The sequence below is a fragment of the Tamandua tetradactyla genome, chromosome 18 (assembly GCF_023851605.1).
Source record: "Tamandua tetradactyla isolate mTamTet1 chromosome 18, mTamTet1.pri, whole genome shotgun sequence".
Taxonomy (NCBI): domain Eukaryota; kingdom Metazoa; phylum Chordata; class Mammalia; order Pilosa; family Myrmecophagidae; genus Tamandua; species Tamandua tetradactyla.
In genome coordinates this window covers 37,354,635-37,379,488 of record NC_135344.1, presented here as the reverse complement: position 1 = coordinate 37,379,488, position 24,854 = coordinate 37,354,635, and the positions used below count along the sequence as shown (strand labels likewise).

At 37.8% G+C, this 24,854-nt stretch overlaps 1 protein-coding gene across 1 annotated transcript in view; it reads right to left on the bottom strand.

Moving 5' to 3' along the window:
- The window catches only part of EPG5 (ectopic P-granules 5 autophagy tethering factor), a 152,860-nt gene extending 134,048 nt beyond the window's left edge, over positions 1–18,812 (bottom strand). Inside the window, exons 1-7 of the mRNA XM_077135572.1 lie at positions 18,553–18,812; positions 9,226–10,170; positions 7,640–7,883; positions 6,513–6,649; positions 5,503–5,610; positions 4,569–4,642; positions 2,391–2,496 (exon numbers count right to left, since the gene is read on the bottom strand). Coding sequence (XP_076991687.1) covers positions 2,391–2,496; positions 4,569–4,642; positions 5,503–5,610; positions 6,513–6,649; positions 7,640–7,883; positions 9,226–10,170; positions 18,553–18,615 — 1,677 coding nt within the window. The 5' untranslated portion in view covers positions 18,616–18,812. The remainder of the gene's footprint in view (positions 1–2,390; positions 2,497–4,568; positions 4,643–5,502; positions 5,611–6,512; positions 6,650–7,639; positions 7,884–9,225; positions 10,171–18,552) is intronic.
- Between the last annotated feature and the right edge of the window lie 6,042 nt (positions 18,813–24,854).

Here is a 24,854-nt window from a genome sequence, read left to right as displayed (position 1 = left end):
TGAAAGCCCTAAGGAAGTATACTAATATAAGCCCAGATTTCCGGAAAAGTCAAATTTTGCTGGGCACCCATTTCATCAGCCAGTCAGCCCCTGACATTCAGAGAAGGCTGCAAAAGTTCTCCATGGGCCTGCGAACTCCCACTAATGACATTAAAAACTGCCTTTTCTATCCTTAACAATCGAAACAAGGTCATGGAGGAGAAGGCAAAGAGAGGTAAGCAAAATACCAGAGAACAGGCTCAGCTTATTGCAGTCACTGTTAACAGCACCCTGTACTCTCGAAGTCACCCAAACCATGGCTCCAAGCCTCAAGGGCCTTGTTTCAACTGAGTCAGAGGGTCACTAGCAAAGAGCTTGCCAGAAATCTTGAAACAATCCTCTACCTCGGGACCTACCAAACCCTTGCTGCAGGTGCCACCAACATGTGCTTCAGGCCCAGGGCCTGCACTGTCTCCTGAAGTGAGGAGCAGGACAGACCCTCAAACCCTGTTCATGACAAGTAAAGAAGACTGAGAATGCCTGAGGCCATGGATAGCCCTGCTGACTTCACATCTAACCAACTAAGAGGAGCCCCAGTTGACATCAACATAACAGGTAAGAGTACTAATTTCTTAATTAACACTAGAACCACTTTGTCTTCAACTGCCACTCCAGGCCTACCTCCACTCAGACTTTCCTGGTTATGGGAGTTGAAGGTAAAGCCAAAACCAAAACCTTCACTAAACCCTCTCCTTTGTAAGCTTGGAGACACTCTGGTGTAAGAATGACAGGATGGGGTAGATTGTAACATAGTGTTTTTGCATTTTCCAATACCCCCCAACCCTTCCAACATTGTCAGCAATTATGCATATTTCTACATGTACTCTCTCAACTCTATAAAAATATCAAAAATTTATCCGTCAACCTCCCATTAAGATTAAAGGGACTAAGAATGCTTTGAAAACTATTGCTTTTTCTTCTTTGCTTTGTATATATGTTATGTTATACAATAAAAAAAGTTTTAAAAAAAGGATTAAAGGGACTGAATTCTTTTCTGGGGGGGATTGAGGTGGGATAAAATAGGCCAGCTGTAGGGCCTGGTTTCCTATTCAGCTCTGGAAGAGTTAAGGGACAACTGCAAGTATCTTATTTCTTATCTAGCTCCAAAGAACTAATACAGAGCTGCAAACCTCTTGGGACAAAAATTTCCCTAAAGCCCCCAAGCCTTCTAGGGCCACTGGGGCCTCCCCAAACAATACAGGCTTGTGGGATTCTGGGCCCAAGGAGGACTCTGGGTTGATGGTGGGGGTTGTAGGGTCATGGAGATTGCTGACCGTTTGCCCAAAGACAGATTTTGGGTGTGTGGCAGCAGACCATGAGTTCTGCTGGCTGTCTTCTCCTAGAACGGGGACAACACCTAGTATTCAAAGGTTACTGTGGAGACCTGCTACCAACAAAACTTTCCTATAAAACAAGCTGGCCCACTCCACTCAGTGCGTGTCCCTCCCTTGGGCACATCGGTATTCTTTTAAACATGTACCCTCACTCTTTGATAAGCTTCTCTTTTTAATAAACTTTACTACTTCTTCCTACTGGCTCTCTCATCTCTAAATTCATTTTTAATTTTGAGACTGTCGAACCTGGATCCGGGCACAGCTAGCACCATTGCTAGCAGTGTACTGGTTACATTGGCATCCTATCAATTTCTCATTATCCCTGAAATATCCCACTCCTCCCCCCTTCTAGGGAGGAATCTTCAATCCCTAATCATCAGGACTAGCCCATCAAATAAAGATTTGAAGCATAAAAAAGCACCAGAGTTGATAATTAGCTGGAGGAAAAATTCCTTATAAATGTATTAACCATGTGTAGAACAGCAGAAAAAAATGAACAATTATTATTTTAAGGAACTGGATTATATTCTCACCAAAAAGAGAAATGTCCTCTTACTTTCAAATGAGGAAAATCTGGATAAGATGTTTCTAAGAATTAAGGTAGAAATTTGGTAATTCCAGCTCTTTATTATACAGACTGAGGTTATGGGAGGGTGAAATCCCAATCTCAGAAATGTTTTACTACATGGAAGAAATTCTTAATGCAAATGTTACATAATATGGCTGAATTTAATTTGCAGACTCCAAATTCTCCAGCTGAACAGGACAGTCTTAGGGAAAAGCAGGAGCATAGCACTTCTGGTTCAGAGCGCAGGCTCTGGGGCTCTACCATTTGATGACTATGTGATTTGGGACAAGTTACTTCATGCCCTCTGCAAATAGGATCAAATAGTATGTATGTCTCCTTGTGTTGTGAGGATTAAATGAAATAATACGTGAAAAGTATTTAGAACAACACCTGACACATAAGAACAGCTCAAAAACTATTAATAAAATAATGCAGACATCAAAAGTTACCTCCTCTCCTCCCTCATCTACTAGTGTCCAGGTCCCAGACATAGCCCCCGAGGAAGACGGCTTCCGCTCACTGGGCTTCATGTGGCACATAAACTCTGCTCGATTTCTAAAAGAAAAGGAAAATTGTTCCAATCACATCAATGTAGAAAGTCACACATGAGGACATTCAGGTTCATCTTCTCACCCTGAAGTCAAGTCAGACATAAATACAATCTTCAAAAAATTTAAATTACTACACAGGATATAGAACTGGTTAAAAAATTATAAAGACTAAACCTCACTAATTATGGGGGAGAGATCACAACTGAATTAGTAATGATTAGTAGTTGTGAAAAAGCAGTTTTACTAGCACAACTCCTGACACCCAATGGGACCTCGATCCATATGGACTGCTGCAATACCTCAACTCTAACCAGGCTTACAAAGTGTTGCCAGATAAATGACTTTAAGAAACATACTTTAGAGAATTAAAAAGTATAATCTACAGGTAATACAGAAACTTGTTTAGGGTAAAAAAAAAATTATATTAAATGCAAAAACATTTCTGAGTCAACTCCCATCTACCACATGTATCTGGGCAGTGTGAGGGAAGTCTAAGAGAATTGCTGCCAGCCAGGCTTTTTTTACAAAGTGTTGGTTGGAAATGAGTAGATATGACAAGGAAAGTTTCTTCTCTTAGCCCACAGCCCAGGTCTCAGTCCTCTGTTCCTTCCTCTCTGCTCTGACCCTGAAAATTCATCCATTACTAACTTTAACCAGGAACTTTCTTCCGTGATTTCCAGCCCCATGGCTCTAGTGCTGTCCTTTCAACCTGAACGCCAATCCTAAAACTCCACTTGTCCACGGGTATATGTTACTTTTATGTCAACTTGTAGGAATCAATGACCCTAAGTTTTCCTCCCTCCCAAATAGCTCTCCTTTCTGATTTTCCTGTGTATTAGGGCTGCCAACACCCTCTTGTCACTCAGACCCAGAAATCTAGAATTATGTATGACCTATTCCTTTCCTGCATTCTCTTTCGAAAACTACTTAATCCTTTGCTAGGAAGATGATTTTTAGGTTTCCCTCTCTCTCTTTCTCAGTACCATTACCCCAATTCAGGGTCTGACGAGGGATAGGCTTTCCAAGCCTAGAGTTGGAGCCAGTGACTACTCGGAGTCACTTAGACACGGACCCTGCTTTCTTCCCCAACGAAGGATGTGCTCTCTTGATGCTGGATTGAGTTTCAGAGTAGAACAGCCAGATGTCTGTAACCATTTAATTAAAAAGAAGTGCATATTCTTCTGGAAAAGTGTTGTAAATCCTAAGCAAGAGAGTCTTGTGGCATACCAAAAACTCAGCTTTTTTTTCCCAACTTTGACAAAACCGACTAAGATTCCCAGTAGTGGTATACCCCACAGTTTAGTAGTGGTATACCCTTCTTCAAACACCCCCAATTGCTACAAAGTCTGGCCATATCAAATCCAAACTTAACTTCAAGTTCTCTGCCTTAATTTCAAGACCTTCTATAATTCAACCCACCCTAGTTATTCATCTTTATTATTATCTCCCACACACTGTTTCCCTCCTGGCAGGCTGATCTCCTCCTTGTCCTCTGCATGGCTATCCTCACCCGTACTTTGGGTCTTTGCTCATACTATTTTCCCCTTCTACAGTACTCTCCATATTACTTCACTCTACTGACATATGATACATTCTTCTCCAAACCTGCCAGTGTGTCCATTGTGGAGCCCTTTCTGACTACTCCATTAACCCTCTTTATTCTCTTCATTTCTAACACATCAATCATAGCTTCCAAATTCAGAACTTAAATCTTTTTTAGTGTATTTTCAGCACTGCCACTAAACCTCTTCTTCTAAAGAACAAATCTAATTTTTTTTGTACACCCCCCTCCCCGGCCCCTTTCACAATATATATCAGGAAAACAAATCGGGCAGTACAAATACAATAAAATGGGGACCCAAGAAAAACAAATAATTTATATAACTTTAAAAAGCAGTTGAGTGGTCACTTTGGGAGAAAGAATATTAAACCAAAAGAAAATCTGCAATATTAAATTTTAGAATGCCGATACTTTCATTAGCAGTTCTTCTTTGGATATGGGCAATTTAGGAAGCCAATCCTTTAACAGAAAAAGAGCATTTCAATTTCTATTTCACAGAGCTCTCCCATACTTACTTGACAGGAGACATTAGCAGGGCAAGGGACTGCATAAAGTGAAAGATCCCTGATGGATTATTCAACACTTTGATCTGAAATCAGAAAAGGAAAAAAGCATACTGTAGAAAACTAACAACCCAAATGTCCATAATCTTACCTTACCAGTCCCTTGTATTCACTAGCCCCTCATGACAAAAGAAGTTGGAAACAGAATAAATGTGGAGCTGGCACTTAAACCACAAAAGTGAGACCACAGTTACACTAAAAAAGTAGAGGATTCTGAGCAATAAGAAATGAAGGATAATATTGCTAATTTAATCCAAAAGGAAACAAAACAACAAAAAATCTCTGTTGATCTAAAAAGATTCAAACTTCTAGTCATCAGAAATACTAAAAAGGGAAAAAAAGGAAATGTGGAGAGAGTGAACCTGCATACTTTTCAGGTCAAACCTATGTGTATGATTGCTACAAGCAAATGCCCAAACGCAAGCAGCAGAAACTATAAGTCATATAATCAATTACTGAATATCTGAGAGTCAATCACACAGACCTGAGACCTCTGCTAGTGCTTAGAGAACTCTGGGTGGCTGGTGGTCTTTCTTTTATGTTTAACAGTTGTGGTGTGGGGTGGATTAATTTAGGAAGCTGTGTTGAGTATTACAGGAAAAAGCTCTGGCAAGCCTTCTTGCAAAGAAACTTAACAGAATTAAACACTACTGACCTTGCCAAGCCAGGCTACATTTGAACTTTTGCAACTCTATCATAATTCCATCAATTATGGGTTCACCAAGTTTCAGCATAAAAAATCCTAAGAGTATGTACTGGATATATTTTAAGAATTTTATTTTTATATCAATATTTTTAAGTTATCTTGTTTGGGTAATTTCTGCAGGAAAAATATGTAATAAAGCCTTTCCCCAAACCCAAAGAATCAGAAGGTCATTCACCATACCTGGATGAAAGGGACAGCCCATTTACTAACACCTGCTGGGCATCGAAGGATATGGTTTAGAAGGAAGAAGTGATCTCCAGGACAGCCAACTCTTTGTAACACTGACACCTGAATAAACAAAGGACATATGGTTCCACTATTTAAAATGAGGAAGAATTAATCAAGAGGTCTAGTGAAGTCACTTATCCAATATTTAAATACATGAAATCTTTCAAAAGAGTAACCAGATGTAAACTATATGATGGAATGGGAGGTTTTTCACCACACAGAGACAGTGTGGCCTATCAATCTGAGTGCTGTGGTAAATATTTCCTAAGTAATTTCTTTACAAATCCAGCTTTTCTTTTCTGACAAGTTACAATTTACTGATGTTCCTGGCTACATGTGAACAGATATAAAGCAAATAGTTTAATCTATTCTCAACTTTTAGTGGTTTTTCAAATCCAAAAATGTATGCTAAGAACATTAGCCCATATTTAAGAACTCTATGACACTAAAAACACACCAAGGCAGCCCCACTGAAACACAATCAATAAAAAAATACCCACCCCCTCTTAACATATCTAACATCTTTCCTAAGTTCTTCAAATCCTGATATCTTTCTTCTTTCCCTTAAAAAAATAAACAAGTAAAACTATGATTAAGTGCAATATTAAACATAAGATGATAAAAAGAAATAAGATACATATGGAAAACTTTTAGATCAGATACCTATATTTTGAACACACATTTATTCTTAAATTGGGCATATGTCCCACATTTGCACTTTTTCTTAAACTGGAGGCCAAGATTCACTTAACAGAAGGTTTATTAGAGAGAAAAGTACTTTGTGCTCAGTAATGCACTAGAGAAATGATTTATTACCACGTGTTATAATGAAAGAAAATGTCACTAACTCATTGAGTTAGCTGAAAAAGGTGCTGAAGAAAAACTATGATGAAATAAGAGATAATTCAGAAATTATCAGAGAAAGAAAAGAAGGACTACTATACCTATTTCTGTCCCCTTACCAATTTCTTCAGCCAGAGAAGAACATCATCATGGAATTGAGCATCTTCATTAACTCTCCTGGTGAACATGAATAAGACACTAATGCACTCTTTTAGTTGATACAGATCAGAGGGAATGCTTTCTGTCTGTTTAGAAGCTATAAATTAAGGAGAAGTTTTAATGAGTCCACATAAATGTCTGTATTTTTTTTTTGAGAAAATTTTAGTCTTCATTTAAAATCAACCAACCAAAAAAAAAACCCTTTAAAATATTTACTTCAGATAAAAAATTCAAAACATTGTTTGAATTTCCACTTAATATATAAACAAAAAAAGTAACCTTGTGAAGTTCAAAATAAGGGAAAATTAACTTCATCAAAACTATTATTTGTTGGAGCTGGTCTTTCTAGTCCACTTCTAACTCTTTGATTAGTTAAAAAAGCCTGGGAGGAGTGGATTATTATTATTATTTTTTTTACTTTTAAAATCTTACTATCTCTTCCAGAAATAAGAATTCTATAACTTAATGGCTATATTTAATACTTAATAAATCATGCACTAAAAGTTAATTACTTAAAGCCCAAAATAATGTGAAAAATTCAGAGCATTACAGAGCCCCTGTTGAAAATTAAATAGACTAAAACAGTCCAATAAACTGAAAAAGCAGAAATAAAGTACAAAAGACAGAGAATGAAAAAGTATTCTCATTATTAACTTTAGGACTCTGAACTCTTCTGGGAACCCACAAACATGTTCCAATTTTAGAGTAGAGCAAGGAGTATCAAGGAAAAAAGCACTTTCAACATTATGTAATTGACACTATTAGAATTCTGAGTTTAAATGTGGTTAAAATGGGGAGTTTTATGTTGTGTATTTGTTACTACAATAAAAATTTAAAAAGAGCATTTGGGCATCCTAGAGAAGCAAAGAATGGCAGCCCACAGGGAAGGGAGACCTAGCACTACTCCACAAAAATGTCATTAGGGCAGATCTCATCCTGCATAGGGGGAGGAAAGGTAAAACAACAAGTACAGATGTTACCTTATATAGGTATTAATTACTATACAATCAATTTAACTAGATTATACCACTGAATTCTTTTTCATTTCTGATCACATGAAAGGGAGACATTTTCATTACTTACACACCTCGGCCTTGCTGATGAATTGCTAAAGATCTTAGAATAGCTGAACTATTGAGCAATGCATAGATGTAGGACTCTACTTGCAATCTCGAGAGCACTGAAGTATAAGAATGCAGAGCCAAGGTCTGGTGGAGATGCTCAGATTTGGTATCAAATAGCTTCTTTAGCTCCCCTAGTACATTTTCATTCATCTCTACTCTTTGGTAGCGATGATAGCCTGACACTTTCACTTGATCTGCACAGATACCCTAGTGGACAAAAGGGAAAAATAAGAAACTGGTTATTCCTGGCACTCGAAATAATCAGGGAGCTGGTACAGAACACCTACAATGCACAGGTTTCAGGATCACTCTCAAAGAGTTTATAACCTTGAGGAGAACACACTACTACCATTTAGAGACTAATAAATGCAAATATTTAATCAGGCACCAAGGAGCATAATGCTAACTAAAGAAGGGAAGAATAACCTTAAGTAGGTGGGGAAAGGCACCAGAAAATAATAAAGCTTGTATTTATTTTAATTTATCGTACTTAGGAGTAATTGTAATTTAGGAGTCTCTTGTATTTACTGTAATTTAGGAGTCTCTTGTTAAATGATCTTACCTTCTACATGATTAACATTGAGGCCAATGTAACACCCCTCAATTTCAAGGCACCCCAACATCTCTCTGTAATTATCTTCATCATTCTTTGCGGTTCTGCTCAGATGAAAGAGATTCCTCTCCTTTCCAATACTAACTCTTCTAGCTAAGTTCTTGATTCTATCCTCCTTTCTTCAATATTGCTAAATGTTTCACTCCACAGACTCCTTCCTATCTACAAAGAGAGATGTACAAGTCTCCCAGTGAGTAAGATTTGGGGATAAGGAGAATCATCTTGTTCTCCCTTTCATCTCCATCAGATTCCCTTCACTGCCAAACTTGTTGAGAGTAGCCTTCTCTTCCGTGCCACCCCTCCCAACTCACTAAGAAACAGCTTTCCTGATGGTCACCCTGGCCTCCATAGGTTCACATCTAATTGTGACCATACCTAATTGTCTCTTCAACCCCTCTCTACTTTGTTCCATGGATCATCCTCTTCCTGACCTTCTTTATTCACTGGATGTTCATGGCACATGCCCACGGTACAAACTAATGGCCCATGGGCTGAATTTTACCTGGAGACATGGTTTTCTTGGCCTATATATACTTTGTAGGTATATGTGTTCATGTATGTTCAATTAGTTGCCAACATTTACAATTCAGTATCTCTCACATAAAAATCTAGATCTCTAGCTTCTTTTGGAAAATTGCAAGATGCAGTTATGCTAGACCAAAAAAACCTCACAACAACCAGCTGGAACTTGAGTGACTGTCCCCTCTAGATCAGCATGAGCTTTCTCAATCATCATCATCCCACTTAGACTACTTCACTCCTTCAGGTTACCTGCTTGGTCCCTGCAGACATCAGCTTTGTGATCCCTGTGCTGTATATAAAACAGGGACAGTGTGAGAAGGAGCAGGCTCTAGACCTGGACAGCATCAAAGGAACAATAATACATTGCAAATTCTCCAGACTTCTGAAAGCTTTACAGAACAATAGTCGAAATACCTGTACAGATATCTGTTCCTCCTTAAAGTGCCACAGTCGACTTTTAGCATTTTGGCAATCCGACATCAAAGTAAGCAGCTCAGCTTCAGCCAACAGGAGTTGCTTCCTACATCGTGAATAGTTCAAAAGCAATTCATAAAATTCATGCCTGTCCTGATGAGCCATGATGTCAAATTCTTCTAAATATGACTCAACATTTTCCAGCCATGAACCAGGTTCAAATATTTTTAGCTGTTCTTTAGTAAATGGTACTATTGCTGATTGAGATGGGAGTTCTGGATAGAGTTGTTCATTACCAAGCAAAGGTTTCACTGCCACCAAAGCTGGTACTTCTCCAGCAATTTCAGCTGGCAACTGAGGATACAATTTTTTCACACTAGGTGGCTGAAAAACATGTTTGGCTTCACAAGAACTCTGTGAGCCAACACTTTGTAGTACCTCTGAAGAGAGACCCAGGGCTTGTTTGTCTTCTTTCCTATTCTGAATTTCTCTAACCTGTAAATTTTCCATTTCTTGGTGAATATAAGAAAAATCAGATTGCACTGTGCTTTCTGAAGGTCCACAGTGTACCAATTTATTTTCCTCTACTTCTCTAAAGTTTCCTGGGTTTTCTTCTTTGGTTCTAACATTGTCTCCAGAGTTGACCTTCAGTTTTATTCCTTCATCACTGGCACAGGCTCTGATCTTTTCCCCTTCCTTTGGGGTCTCTGTGTTATACATCAGGGACTCCTCATTAATTACAGTTAAGGAGGAAAGTGGTACATCAAACATTTCACTCTCATTTTGTCCACTGGCATCATTTTGGAGCTGGGAATCAGTTAACACCTCCAGATGGGTTCTTCTGAATTCACAAGCTGGAGAAGGGACTTCCCACTCTCTGGGTGTTTTGGGAAGGAAGACTTCATCAGACTCTTCCCTATGAAGGGTTTCACATTTCTTCTTTTCCTAAAACAAGATTTACAATGTGAACTAACTTTTAAATTAACAATGGATGCTTTCAACATAAAGAATTTTTAAATTGTAAATAAATCACAATTTTGTCATTAAACAAAAGGAATCTAAATTTACTTCATAAGCAATATGTTTCACAGTCCATATTACTCCATTTTGAGCATTTGGAGTTTGAAGCTTCCCAAGTACTACTCCAAAAAAGGAAATGTCATAATAACATACAGTAAATTATGATTCAAGAATGGAGGAGAAAAGGCTTATTAGATTGTTTTCCATTCTGCCAGAGGTTAAGTGAAACAAAACTGTCTCCAATCATCTTAGGCCTCAATAGGCTTTTGTCTTCACTTTGACAAACAACATATTTGCTCAAAACTCAGGCAGGAAAAGCTGAACCAATTTGAGCAACAAAATAAATAACTATAGTACTGGATTATAACCCACAGAATAAAACAAATATCTAGGAGCCCACACTGGAATAAATAAACAAATGAATAAATAAGTAAATGGGCAAAAAGAAATAACTTCCTTACAGAAGGATTCCAATCAATAAATGTAGAAGGAATAAGAAAAACAGAAAATCACCGATAGAACACCATGGTAATTACTGCCACAGGCAAGATCTATTGACGGATGTTAAAATAAGTGAGTGTGGGCGGGCCGCGGTGGCTCAGCGGGCAAAGTGCTTGCCTGCTATGCCGGAGGACCTCGGTTCGATTCCCGGCCCCAGCCCATGTAACAAAAACGGAGAAACAGAATACAATAAAACAAGAAAATGTTTAAAAGATGTTTCCCTTTCTTCCTTCCTTCCTTCTATCCTTCCTTCCTTCTCTCTGTCTTTCCTTTAAAAAAAAAAAAAAAAAAAAATAAGTGAGTGTAATGTCAAGAAGAAACAGGATATCTGCATAGTCTCAAAGTATTTCCTCCCAAATATTCAGTAATTTTAAAGAGAAAAGTTTCAGCAGAGAATCCTAGTAGATAATACCTTAACCAAGTGATCGAGTTTAACAGCACTGGTAATACATATTGACTTCACATACATCCACATCCCTGATAGGACATTCTGAGAGGGCATATCGCCTCTGTGATAACCTGCCCAAAAAAATATAACTTCAGTCTAAATCATGATGGAGAAAGGTGGGGGCAAACAAAACCTGAAACTAAAAGACAGTCTACAAAACAACAGACGTGAAAAATACGAAAAGACTGAGGAACTGTGATAAGAGAAGATTACAAACACATGACAACTAAATGCAACCCGGTACAGTACAAGGACATTAGTGGAAAGACCACTCACTGAAATCCAAATTAAATTCTATACTTTAGTTAACAAAAGGAATCTTTTGAATCATACCAATAGATTCATAGTTTTGATAAATGTTCTATACCACAGAATTTATTTAAGAGGCTATGTAAAAGTTACATAATTTACAGAGGTTATGTAAGTTGTTAAGAGAAGGAGATGCTGGTGAAGGGAATATGAAACTCTCCGTATTATATTTTTAGGCAGGCAACAGTGGCTCAGTGGCAGAACAACAGTGGCTCCTTGCCTGCCATGTCAGAGACCCAGGTTTGAGTCCCAGAGCCTGCCCATGTAAAAAAAGAAACCAAAAAGAATTATATTTTAGCAACTCTTCTCTAAGTCCTAATCATCTCAAAAAAAAAAAAACCCACAAAAAGTAAACCGTTGAAAAATTAAATGAAATGAATTATGGTTAAAAAAAAAAAAACCTCAGGCAGGTAACACAAAGATTAGATACATAGGAAGCAGGCTAGATTAAGAAGAAAAAATTATGGAAAAATACATAAATAAAATCAGACCCTTTATAATTTATATTCAAACAAACTTAAAAACTGAGCAAAATCTTCCAAATATTTCCTTTTCACTATGAATTTTAAGGAAGGCCATGACATAAATTAACAAACTAGATGCTTTTCCCCAGTTTACAGAGAAAGGGCTCAGTTACCCAGTTATCAGTTATCTGTATTGTTTCACTTTGAGTGTCCACCAAAAAACTTGACAGATTAATAGCCAAAGTGGGACATTTATTTAAGCCTAATATTAGGAAGAAAAGATAACTGTTTAAAAAGTGGAATTTGAGGTCAGGTTGGTGATCATGAACATGGCTGCCAAACATTAATTTATAAATGGAAGTGACTGAAGAAGTAAAATGCTCCTTCAAAATTACTACGAACTACAGATACCAGATTCAGGTCAGCCATACAATGTACATCTAAATCAAGCCAGTTTTGTCAAAATGCCTAAAATCATGAATCACATGAAAATACTATATGAGTATTCACAAGAAAATGAAAAAGTGGACCCAATTACCTCAAAATGATGTTTAGCATACTTTCTATATTAAATAAGTTTCTCAGATTTGGAGGCCAGGAAAAGAAAACTAGGAAAGGCCAATGGTTACCACAGTGAGAAATGTTGATATACTGGTCAAGGTAGGGATCAAATTTTAGTAAGTTGAACAATCCAAAAATGAAATTAAGAAGACAACTCCATTTTTCAAAAAGAACAAACCTCAAAGAGATAAATTTAACAAAATAAATTCAAAAGCTGTACTCTGAAAAATTACAAAACACTGTTGAAATTAAAGACAATTCAATAAATGAAAAGGCATCCCATGTTCATGGATCAGAAGACAATATCACTAAAGTGGCAATACTTCCCAAACTGATCTACAGATTCAATCCAATCCCTACCAAATCCCAGAAGCCTTTTTTTTTTTTAGCAAAACTTGGCCAGCTGATCCTAAAATTTATTAGAAATGGAATGGACCCAGAATAAAAAAAACAATCTTGAAAATAAAGTGGGCTCACACTTTCCAATTTTAAGGCCTACTACAAAGCTACAGTAACAAAGACAGTGCGTACTAGTATGAGGAAAGACATAAAGATCAAGGGACTAGAACTAAAAGTCCAGAAAGTAATTCTTAACATTTATGGTCAACTGATTTTCAATAAGGGAGCCAAAACAATTCAATGGGAAAGAATAACCTTTTCAACAGATGGTGACACAAAAACTGGATAGCCAAATGCAAAAAATGATGTTGGACCCTCTTCCTTATACCATACATAAAATTAGCTCAAAATGGATCATGGACCTAGATGTAAGAGCTAAAACTATGTAACTCAGAAGAAAACATGTGACCTTGGGTTAGGCACATCCTTCTTAGATATGATACCAAAAGCACAAGTCACAGAAGAAAACATAAATAAACTGAACTTCATCAAAATTTAAAACTTGTGTGCAGCAAATGATACCACTTAGAAAGTGAAAAGATAACCTAGAGAATGGGAGAAAATATTTGCAAATCATATATATGATAAAGGACTTGTATCCAAAATACATAAAGAACCCTTAAAATTCAATAATAAAAAGATAAATAACCCAATTTTAAAGTAAACAAAGAATATGACAAGACATTTCTCCAAAGATAAACAAATGGCACGTGAAAAGATATTCAACATCACTAGCCACCAGATAAATTCAAGTCAAACCACCATGAGATACCATGTCACACGCACTACAATGAAATAAATTCAAGTCAAAGCACCATGAGATATCATGTCATACCCACTATGATGGCTATATAATCAAAAAGTCACCTAATAACAAGTGTTGGCAACAGTGTAGAGAAATGAGAACCCTCATATACTGTTGGTGGGAAGGTAAAATGATGCAATTACTTTGGAAAAGTTTGGAGTTCCTTAAAATATTTCTATATGACCCAAAATTCCACTCCTAGGTACATACCCAGGATAAATAAAAATACAGATTCACACCAAAAATTGTACACAAATGTTCCCAGCATCAGTATTTATAATAGCCAAAAAAGTAGAAACAATCCAGATGTCCACCAACTAATGAATGGATAAATAAAATGTAGCATATTATACAGTGGAATATTAGTCAACAATAAAAGCTAATAAAATACTGATACATGCTAATTAGAGATGAACCTTGAAAGGAGTTTGTGAAGTGAAAGACGCCAGTCACAAAGAACCACACATAATATGATTCTGTTCATATGAAATGTCCAGAATAGACAAATCCATAGAGACAGAAAGTAAATGAGTAGCAGCCCACAATTAGGGGGTGAGAAAGTAATGAGGACAGACGGCTAATACCTATGTGATCTCTCTCAGGGATAATGTTCTCTCAGGCCAGTTTTATCATTTTTCCTCAGAATATTCAAGAATGCTATGAAAACAGAAAGGCTTGTTGGGAAGGATGGGGATTATGCATTGTGCTATGAAGACATCTCTTCCTTGCCTGCCACTTCTTTGATATTGCTCTTAATAATCTTACTTAATGTACTGGCTAGAAGTTTACATACTTGGTCTCTCCCGTCTCCTTCATATTTCTTCACTCAGCTTCCAGAACATTAACACTCTCCTGGTTTTCCTCCGACCTCATTGGTCACTCCTTCTCACACTCTTTTGTTGGTTCCTCTTCTCCTCAATCTCTTAAAATCAGAGTAACCTGGCTTTAGTTTCTAAAGTGACCTACCTATATCTCTAGCTTTAAATATCTTCTATATGCTGATGGTTCCCAAATCTTTACCTCTAGCCAGAGGTCTCCCATAATGTAGATTCACAGATCCAACCCTACGCTGCGGAGACCTATCAAAACTGAACTCATTTTCCCCCAAAACCTGTTCAATCCATAGCATTCTCCAGCTCGGTCACTTTGCCTTTTCTCTCACATCCCACATCCAAACCCTCCAACAAATCCTCATGGCTCTAACTTCAAAAATTCCCCAGAACTCAAACACTTTCCACGATTTTCACTCCTACAACTCTGGTCCAAGTGACCATCATCTCTTGCCTGGATTACTGCAGTGTTCTCTTGACTGGTTTCTCTGCTTCTGTCTCCTTACAGTCTATTCTCAACATAGCAACCATACTGATCCTTTAAAGTATAAGTCAAATCATGTCTCTCCCCTGCTCAAAACCCTGAGACGAACTGATATTTCACTCAAAGTAAAAAGCTACAGTCCTTTAAAAGCTGCCCTCTGTTAGTTTTCTGACTTTATCCCCGACTACTCTCCCACATATACTCCACCCAACTTCCTGGCTGTTTGTAGGACAGGACATAACACTGCCTTTCAGCATTTGACCCAGCTATTCCTTCTGCTGCCTGGAACTCTTCTTTCCCAATATCCACATGGGTAATTCTCTATCTCTTTCAAAGTTTTACTCAAATGTCACCTTCAATAAGGACTACCTCCACCACCTATTTAAAATTGCAACCCCTTCTAGTCTCTCACCAGTACTCCCCATCGCCTTACTCTGTTCTTTTTTCCATAACATTTTTCACCTAAGAGCCTTAGTAGTTACCACATACTCCCACTATTAATGAGCTGTTGGCCTTTAGAATTCAGTATTAACTGCAAAAAAATATATGACTACAAAATACACTATTTCTGCAGAGTAATTCTAAATCTATTGTTCTTAACCATAGTCTACCAAGATCAGCAAAGTCAGGGTCCTCTGAAATAGGTGATATTTTAGCAGAAAAGGGTACTAAAAGAATGAAAACTTTCTTAGGACTCTCTCTTAGATGTGACAAGCACAAGATAACCACAAACTAGTTATATGAAGTCATCTAACAGATGATTAACACTGAGGAATGCAGGTCAGCTGCTCAGTAAAATCCAGAAGCCACTCAAAATCACTAAAACACATGACACTACTCACTTCCTGAACTGAGACTTTGGCAACCACTTTATGGCTTTATAGTTTAGCCAAGTTATACCAGAGATGGATCTGGTTTCATTAATACAGGGCTTTATAACTGCGAGAAAAGTATGGACAGCACTATAAAATGACATATTTCTCTGAAAGAAGAAATAAATTTCTAGATTGACAAGTATGAAGGCTTTCAATCAGAAAAAGTTGTAGGCTTTTTCCATTTATCTTTTCATACTAGTCAGGGGAAATTTACTACAGTAAATTTTCTAAGTGACAAAGCTTGGAAGTATTCTTCAACAGCGGCATCCATCCCTTCATTCAGCAAACATTATCAAGTGGCTAAAAAAGTGGAAAAGGGCACTGGGAAGACATGTGAACAAGACAAGTTCCTCCCCCATTGAGTTCATAATCTAAGGGGAAAAAAGAGATGTTGATACAGTAGTTACAAGTGAAATGAGTGACACAAAGGAATACAGAGTGCTACTAGAAGGGAGAGGGAGTAACAGAAGAGAATCAGAGAAACCTCTGAGGAAGGAAACTGAGACCCTGTGAATTAACAGTAGTTAACGAGGTGAAGAGACACAAGAAGAGCTGTCAGGGAAGAAGGAATAGCATGTGCAAAGGCCCTGAAGCAGAAAAGGACATATATAATTGGGAATCAAAAGAGATAGGGGTGGTTGAAACCAGATCATGCAGGGCCCTTAGTTCATATTAAGGACTTCAGACTTCTGAATGATAGGAAACTTTTTGAGGATTTTAAGCAGCAAAGAGACATGACCAGTTTTGTTGTTAAAAATAGCAATCCAGCTTCAGTTTAGAAATCAGGCAGTAAGAACAGATGTGGACTTTGACAGGAATCCAGAGATGGTATTTTGGAGAAGGGCTGTGATAGTTAAGAATGGAATGAAATGAGCAGAATCAAGAGAATATTTAGGAAATAACACTAGCAAGAATTGTTGTCTGATTAGATTTGGAAGGTAAGGAAAATCATGTGTCAAAGATTTCTGGTTTGATCAAAAGCCTCTAAAATGAAGACCTCCTCATAGCACATAAGACCTCTTTTAACAGATAAAAAAAAAAACTAATGTGTTTATGTAGGAGAGTTGCTTGAAATATTTCCACAAAGTGAAAAATTGGTTTTTCATGTTAGATTTAGACATTCAATGCTATTAATTTTTTAATTTAGAAATTCTATTTTAAACAAAATAATATGAAACCATTTTTAAGTATTTAGAACAGTCTTTCTATAGACAGACATGTAGATATGGATATAAGAAATAATTATTAAACTACTAGACAGAAAGTCAAGATTTTGGGCTTTAACCTGAATTATCTCACTAACTGCATGACTTTGGGCTTATTATTTAACCTCTCTAGACTTTAGTTATATCATTTATTTAGAGGGGGAAAACTCTAGAGATTAATATTTCTAGTTTCTCTAGTTACAGTTTTAAGATTCTGCTGTCTACAGATGACTGTTTGTATGTTATGTGCTACTGTGGGAACATATTTATGCATGGCTGGCCAACGACTTTTTCTTCCTTCTCAATGTAGATCGTTCTCTGACGATGCAAAGTTATTTACCTCGAAAATGTTTCTGAAACTGAGTGGCAAATTGGTTTTCTCATCTAAGAGGGACTCCTCACAACCATGGATACACTAACGTGTAATTCCACTACAGCCTTTTAAAATGGCATAATGAAAGGGATCTACATAAGTCATTTGCAGTTTATTAAATGAACACAAACATCATGCTATAACCTTGTTCCAATGAGAAAATCAGGATTTATTACTGTTTTCAAGTTACTCCTGCTCGAGACCATCACCCACTGCTGGTAATAACAAACCTGTACTTGTAATACCATCCTCATTGTTTCCCTAATGTAAACTCAGTTTCAGGTAAGCCAGAATCACCGAGATCCAGACATCGGTTGCAGCATTTAATCTGCTCAATGCAAAATAAATGTTACTTCAGAAAATAGTTAGGAACAAGATGAAAATCCAATCTGCACTTAATAACAAATCAACTTAAAACCACATCTCAGTATGACCCAGGAAACCCAGAAAATGTAAGTGTGTCCCCATTGTGTGAGTCAAGCCCTGATTTAATTTCTGGACATTCGTGCCGCAACATATACAACCAGAACAATGAGAAATCAGATGCAGCACCATCACTGTCATACTGAGTTATGAAAGTGAACAGAACTGTCACCGCGCTAGAGTCTACCTCTGTCGCTATCCACAAAGCTCTGTCAAAGGATTCATTCTCTGCGAAGAGATGTCTCTTCCCTCTTTATGCATGAGGAGGTGTGAAAATCTTCCCGGGGTATAAAGGAGGAAAAAAAAAAAAAAAAAAAGCCAAAATGGAGCTGGGAAGAGTAAAGCTAGTTCACGGCAGGATTCCAAAAAGCAGGTGAGAAAAGCCAAGAAAAAAGCAGGAAAGAAAGAACCCAGGGAAGTCATCGAAGGGAGGAAAATAAATGGGCTCCTAACAAAGTCTGAGAGGGGACTGAGGAAATAAAAAACCGAGACCAGTGCAAAATCGGAAGGTGGGAGAAGAGAACACAGAAGGCTCAGGGAATGACAACCGGCTAAAGAGGCCGAAGAGTAAAGCGAAGACTGAGAGCACACCGAGGGGTTCCGAGAGGGCGGGGGTGGTGAGGTCCTCACCTTGGCTTTAGTTCGGCTGGCCTTGGCCTTGGCCCGGCGCGGGGGTCTCACCGCCTCGGCCATAAACCCACCAAGAATACGTGCCCGTTTGTTTTTTATCAAAACCCTTTGCTACCCTCACCCAGCCCAGTTCCGGCCTCCGCAACTGTCACATGATCGATTTTCCACCACTCCGGGAGAAGAGGCGGCACCTCGGAGACTCTACAGGCCGCGATGTAGGACAAACTAGAGAGGGACGCAATTTCACTGGAGGATGGTGGCCACACCCCCTGGGCCGGGCGCGCTGATAGTCTGTCGTGCTTTCTGGTTCTGAGGCTGCGCGGTTGCTGTGGGGCTGTACCATCCTCGGCATTGGCTCTAGGGTATCCTCGGTCTACCCAACTCGGCGGGGGTCTAGCAGGTCTCAGCCACGTTGGCTTTAAGAAAGTCTAACAGAGGTGTTTGTCAATCTTATTTTGACCCTTGACCCTTAGATAATCAGATCCATTTGGTTTACCTGAATACCTGGGGTGTCCTCTGCGTGGAGCAGAGGAAAGAATCGGTTTCTGTCGGGACGTGGGCTTCAGTGTTCGCTTGTAAAGGAGAGCGATAGTTTCCCTTTCGGATGCAAAGAGCTCACCGGGAGAGGTGCTTGGTCATAACAGGCATGTATGTCAGTAAGTGGTAGTCACTAGTTACCATTTTCTATACAAAATCCCAAACTGGAGAAAAACATCTGCCTGAAAAGGACAGAAAAAAAAATAAGATAAATCTAGGCCCGTAAAAGTATTCTTGTGTATAAATTTTACACCTTTTCCTTCTTTTTAAAATCTCGATGTGAACAATTTGTCTCCCCAACTCCCTTTTCCAGCTGTACGTTTTATTTTTCCCAAAGCACTTAGGACCTCTTAAATACAATATTATTTGCTTTTGTGTTTATTATTATTGTTTTTTTGTCAATACTGCTAGAATATGAAATCCTCAAGGGTAGGATTCTTTGTTTTGTTTTGGCCGAAATATCAGAAATTTTTATTTGAAAGATACTGAATTATTCATAGCAATCACAGTGTAGGTTGTTGGATGGGTGTTGGGATTATATACTGTTTTTTCAAGAAATTCTATAATAATTTTCTAGTTATAATGTTTTTTAGTGTGTTTGCAAACAGTCAAGAAGAATATATGATAAAACATTAACACGCCCTTAATAGGGTTCTCTAGGGAAACAGAACCAACAAGAGATGTGTGTAAATATGAGATTTTATAAAACTGTCTCACACAACTGTGGGGATGTACGAGTTCAGATTCCATAGGGCAGGCCACTAGCTGGCAACTCCAATGAAGGTCTTTGATGAATTCTCCAGGAGAAGTTGGCTTGCTAAAGGAAAAAGTGAAAGTTCTCTTTTCTCCCTTAAAAATCTTCAAATGATTGGATTAAATCCAACTGACTGGATTCTCTTTACGGAAGACACTCCATTAGTTGGTCGTAGATATAATCAGCCACAGATGCAATCAACTGACTGACGATTTAATAAATCAGCCTTCTGGTTTGTTAACTAGCCACAAAATGTCCTTGCGCTAAAGGTTTAGGCCGATGCTTGCTTGACCAGACAACTGGGCACCATCACCTAGCCAGATTGACACATGAACTTGACCATCACACTCCCCATGGTCCCCATGGTCCGTGATTCCCCATGGTCCAGGATTCAAACCCAGGTCTGCCACATGGAAGGCGAGCATTCTGCCACTGAAACACTCATGCATCCTTTCCTGTAACCTTTAAGCTAATAAATCTTGGAGATCTTCCCTTGTAAGGACCAATAACTCTACTTCATTTTCCCCTTAAGTCAATATTTCATAACAATTTAAACAAACCTCCATTTTTCACTATTAAAAACAATGCTTATCATACGATGGACTATTATGCAGCTGTAAGAATAAAGTTATGAAGTATGTAACAACATGGATGGACCTTAAGGACATTGTAAGGGATCAGGAGCTCGACCCCAGCCGAGTGGAAACCAGCCCCCCACCCCAGGCCCATGAAGAACACCCAGTAATGGGGCAAGAATGTGGGAATCACACAAACCTGTTTTTGCAAAAGCTAATAGCACTCTTTGATTCTGTAGATAAGCTTGCTTGCTTACAGCTGCAAAACCAGGATGTGGGTCTGTGAAACTAATGCCACTTCTTTGCATCTGTGAATAAGCTTGCAGTTTCAGCCTTTATAAGCCCACCCTGCAAGCCTCACGGTGCTGCTCTCTGAATCTTCCTTGTTGGGATTTCTGAGGCAGTCGCCAGCTGGCTAATAAAAACTCCAAATTGGCTTGCATTTTTGGAATTTGTGTCTTCTCTTTTGGTGCGTCCCACAACAGACATTATGCTGAGTGAGATTAGCCAGAAACAAAAGGACATATACTGTATGGTCTCACTGATATGAACTAACATTAATGAATGAACTTGGATAATTTCAGTTAAGAATAGAGGTCATCAGGAGATAGAAATTGGGTAGATATTGGGTAATTGGAACTGAAGGGATACAGGTTGTGCAAAAGGACTGATTGTGGGCTTTGGTGGCTCAGCAGGCAAGGATGCTTGCCTGCCATGCCAGAGGACCTGGGTTCGTTTCCTGGTGCCTGCCCATGTGGAAAAAAAAAAAAAAGGACTGATTGTAAAAATTCAGAAATGGGAGCACAATACTACCTAACTGTAATACAATAATGTTAGAACATTAAATGAAGTTGCATGTGAGAATGATAGAGGGAGTAGGCCTGGGGGCAAAAGTGAAATCAAATATCATTTATTGTATATCATATATCGTATATCTTTATCATATATCTTTCTGATAAAGACTGAGATGGTATAATCTAGGAATGCCTAGAGTGTATAATGATAGTGACTAAATGTACGAATTTAAAATTGTTTTTCATGAGAAAGAACAAAGGAATGTCAGTAATGCAGGGTGTTGAAAAATAGATGGTATTATTTTAAATCTTTATGTGTGAGACTAAAGCAAAAAATGCTTATTTGGTACAAAATTTATGTTTTGACTAGTGCATTTCCTAATATAACTTATGTGGACAGCTTAATTGAACATCATAAGTACATGGAACCTTGAGTAGGGCATGAGATTTTGTAGGTTTGTCCATAGTGATGCCTTGATAAATTCCAGAAGGATTTGAACAGTGAATAAAAAAGTATTTGCAAAGTCCCCTTGGAGGAATGTGAGAAAGGGGACAAAATTCAACCTCCCCAAGTGGAGAATTCTTGATATTCTCACAGCAGTGGGGACAACCAAAGCAATAGGTTTGAGGTTATTCTTACGCATTAAATAGATATCACCTTTTTAGTTAAGGGGTTACAGAGAGGCTGGAGGGAACTGCCTGAAAATGTAGAGCTGTGTTCCAGTAGCCGTGTTTCTTGAAGATGATTGTATAATGATATAGCTTTCACAATGTGACTGTGCGATTGTGAAAACCTTGTGTCTGATGCTTCTTTTATCTACCTTATGGACAGATGAGTAAAACATATGGATTAAAAATAAATAAATAATAGGGGGAACTAATGTTAAAGTAAATTTAGTAGATTGAAATGCTAGTGAGCAATGAAAGGGAGGGGTAAGGGGTATGGTATATATGAATTTTTTTCTGTTTTCTTTTTATTTCTTTTTCTGAATTGATGCAAATGTTCTAAGAAATGATCATGATGATGAATATACAACTATGTGATTAAAAAAAGAATGTTCATATTGTATGTTAATTGGCTTTATTAATAAAAATTTTTAAAAACTGCTTACAAGTGACACATATTTTTGTGCACATGTCTTTCTTTTTTTTATTAATATAGTCTTACAGATATATATTCACACACCATACAAACCATTCAAAGTATACAACGTCTGGCTCACAGCATTATCACATAGTTGTGCACACCACTCCATGATCAATTTTACAACATTTTCATTCGTCCAGAAAATAGATAAAAATTTAAAAACCCAAATCCTCCTATATCCCTTATTCCCCCCTATTATTGACCCTTAGTATTAGTGTGGTAGATTTGTAACTGTTGATGAAAGAGTGTTAAAATATTACTGTTAATTATAGTCCATAGTTTGCAAGATGTACATTTTTCCCATATACCCCCCTAATAAATTAACGCCTTGTAATAGTGTCATACATTTGCTCTAATCCATGAAAGAACTATTTAATATTTGTACACTTAATCACAGACATTGTCCACCACAATATACACTGTGTTACACATCCCCATGTTTTAACCACCAACTTTCCTTTTGGTGACATACAGGACTCTAAATGTCCCCTTTCCACAACATTCACACATCATCTGGTGCTGTTAATTATTCTCACAATAAATGCTACTGTCAACTCTGTCCATTTCCAGATATTTAAGTTGAACTTAGTTAAACATTCTTCACATATTAAGCAACTGCTCCCCATTCTTTAGCCTCACCCTATATCCTCGTAATCTATATTCTAGATTACTGGGCATGCGTATTTTCTAAAATAGATGCCTAGATGTGAAATTGCTGGTCAGGGAGGCAGTCTTATTTTGAATTTTGATAAATATTTGCCTAATTTCCCCCAGTAGTCTGCATTATTTTCACTACAACTTTCAGAATTTAGAAATAATTTTTAATCTCATGAGAAAAATCTCAATTACAAACAAGAACCAAGAATTCATAAATGGACTATAATTCACATATTTTATTATGACATTCCAAAATTTAATATGATTGTGATTCAAAGGTCAGACAGTATCTGGCACAGTGCTTGTCATAACAGTGGTTCAGTAGATGCTGCTGAATTCATGAAAGGGCTCTGGTAAAACTTACTTCAAAGCCCTTGCATATTAGATTCCACCGGTCTCTGTTGCCATCTGGTGGCAATTTTGGTGAAACCTCCTCTTTGGATGATTTCCTATAAATCACTCACTCTACAAATAATTACCTTACATTGTATGTCACTCTGTAAGAGGCATAATCACTTCATCATTCTTGATTAACAAATGCACTTTTTAAATTGATAAAGGAATTGTGTTATTTCTAAATTATTTCAGCTTTCTTGAGACAACTAACTGGCAGTGCAAGTACTACAAATTTCTAGTCTACACTTTTTAAAAATTTTTACTGTGCAACATATATACAACATAACATTTCCCATTTTAACCACTTTCAAGTATACAATTCAGGGGTGTTAAATTGCATTCACAATGGCTACATTTTAAAAACAGACTGTCTTCAGTAGATGGGGGATACAGGAAGCAAAGCATACAAAATGTGTCTTTTTTTTTCCTATTATTTTCTCTCTCAAAATCTTCCCTGCTTAAAAAAAGAAAAGTTAAATGAATCACAGAAATAGTTATTTGTACTCTCAAATTATCAGACATTGCTGTCTTATAACACCACGGCACTTACCATTTCTGAGCAGGCAGGTCCAAATTCCAACTCCTAGCACCTCTTTGCTTGGACCTTCTTCCATCCACATGTATGACAGGCTGAAAGTACCAAGGATATAACATACACCCCCAACCCAGGTGCAGCAGCCCTCAACCCATGACAGATGGGAGTGGGGTATATACACACTCACTACCTCACCCTTGATTTGGAATAGCTCTGTGTTCCTTGTTATCTCCCAATGTTCCCTAGTGGGATGAAGTCCAGTTTCCCACAGTAGAAACTTGCTTGATAGCACACTTATTATTATTTTTTTCTATCTTTTTTTTTTTTTTTTACATGGGCAGGCACCGGATATCGAACCCGGGTCCTCGGGCTTGGCAGGCAAGCATTCTTACCTGCTGAGCTACCATGGCACGCCTGATAGCACACTTATTATTCACTTTCTCTTCGCTTTCTCACTTTCCATCCTACTAATGGTGTTTTCTGTGATAACTTCTTAAACTACTTGATCTCAAATTCTTGTCTCAGGGTTTGCTTCTGGTGGAATGCAAACTAAGACCGTTGGTATCAGAAGTGGCATTCAAAAGTAGATCATCAGCATAGGATTATGGAAGTAGAACCCTCCCCAAACAGATGGCAATAAAAGTTTCATTGCTTGTGGTGAAATAGATGGTGATAAACTCTGTGCCACCGCATCACAATTACTAAGACCTCACCTCTGGTGAAAGGGGCTGGGACGCAGGTGGAAAGACTTGTGCCACATTTGAAGATATGGAGGCAAAGATAATTACAGGGACTATAACGTAGGTTGGTTGTTATTAACTGTTATTGAGACACTGAAGAAAATTACAAGCTTTGGTAACTAAGGGAATAATGGGAAAGCCAGAAAGTCTCTATTACAGCATTTTAA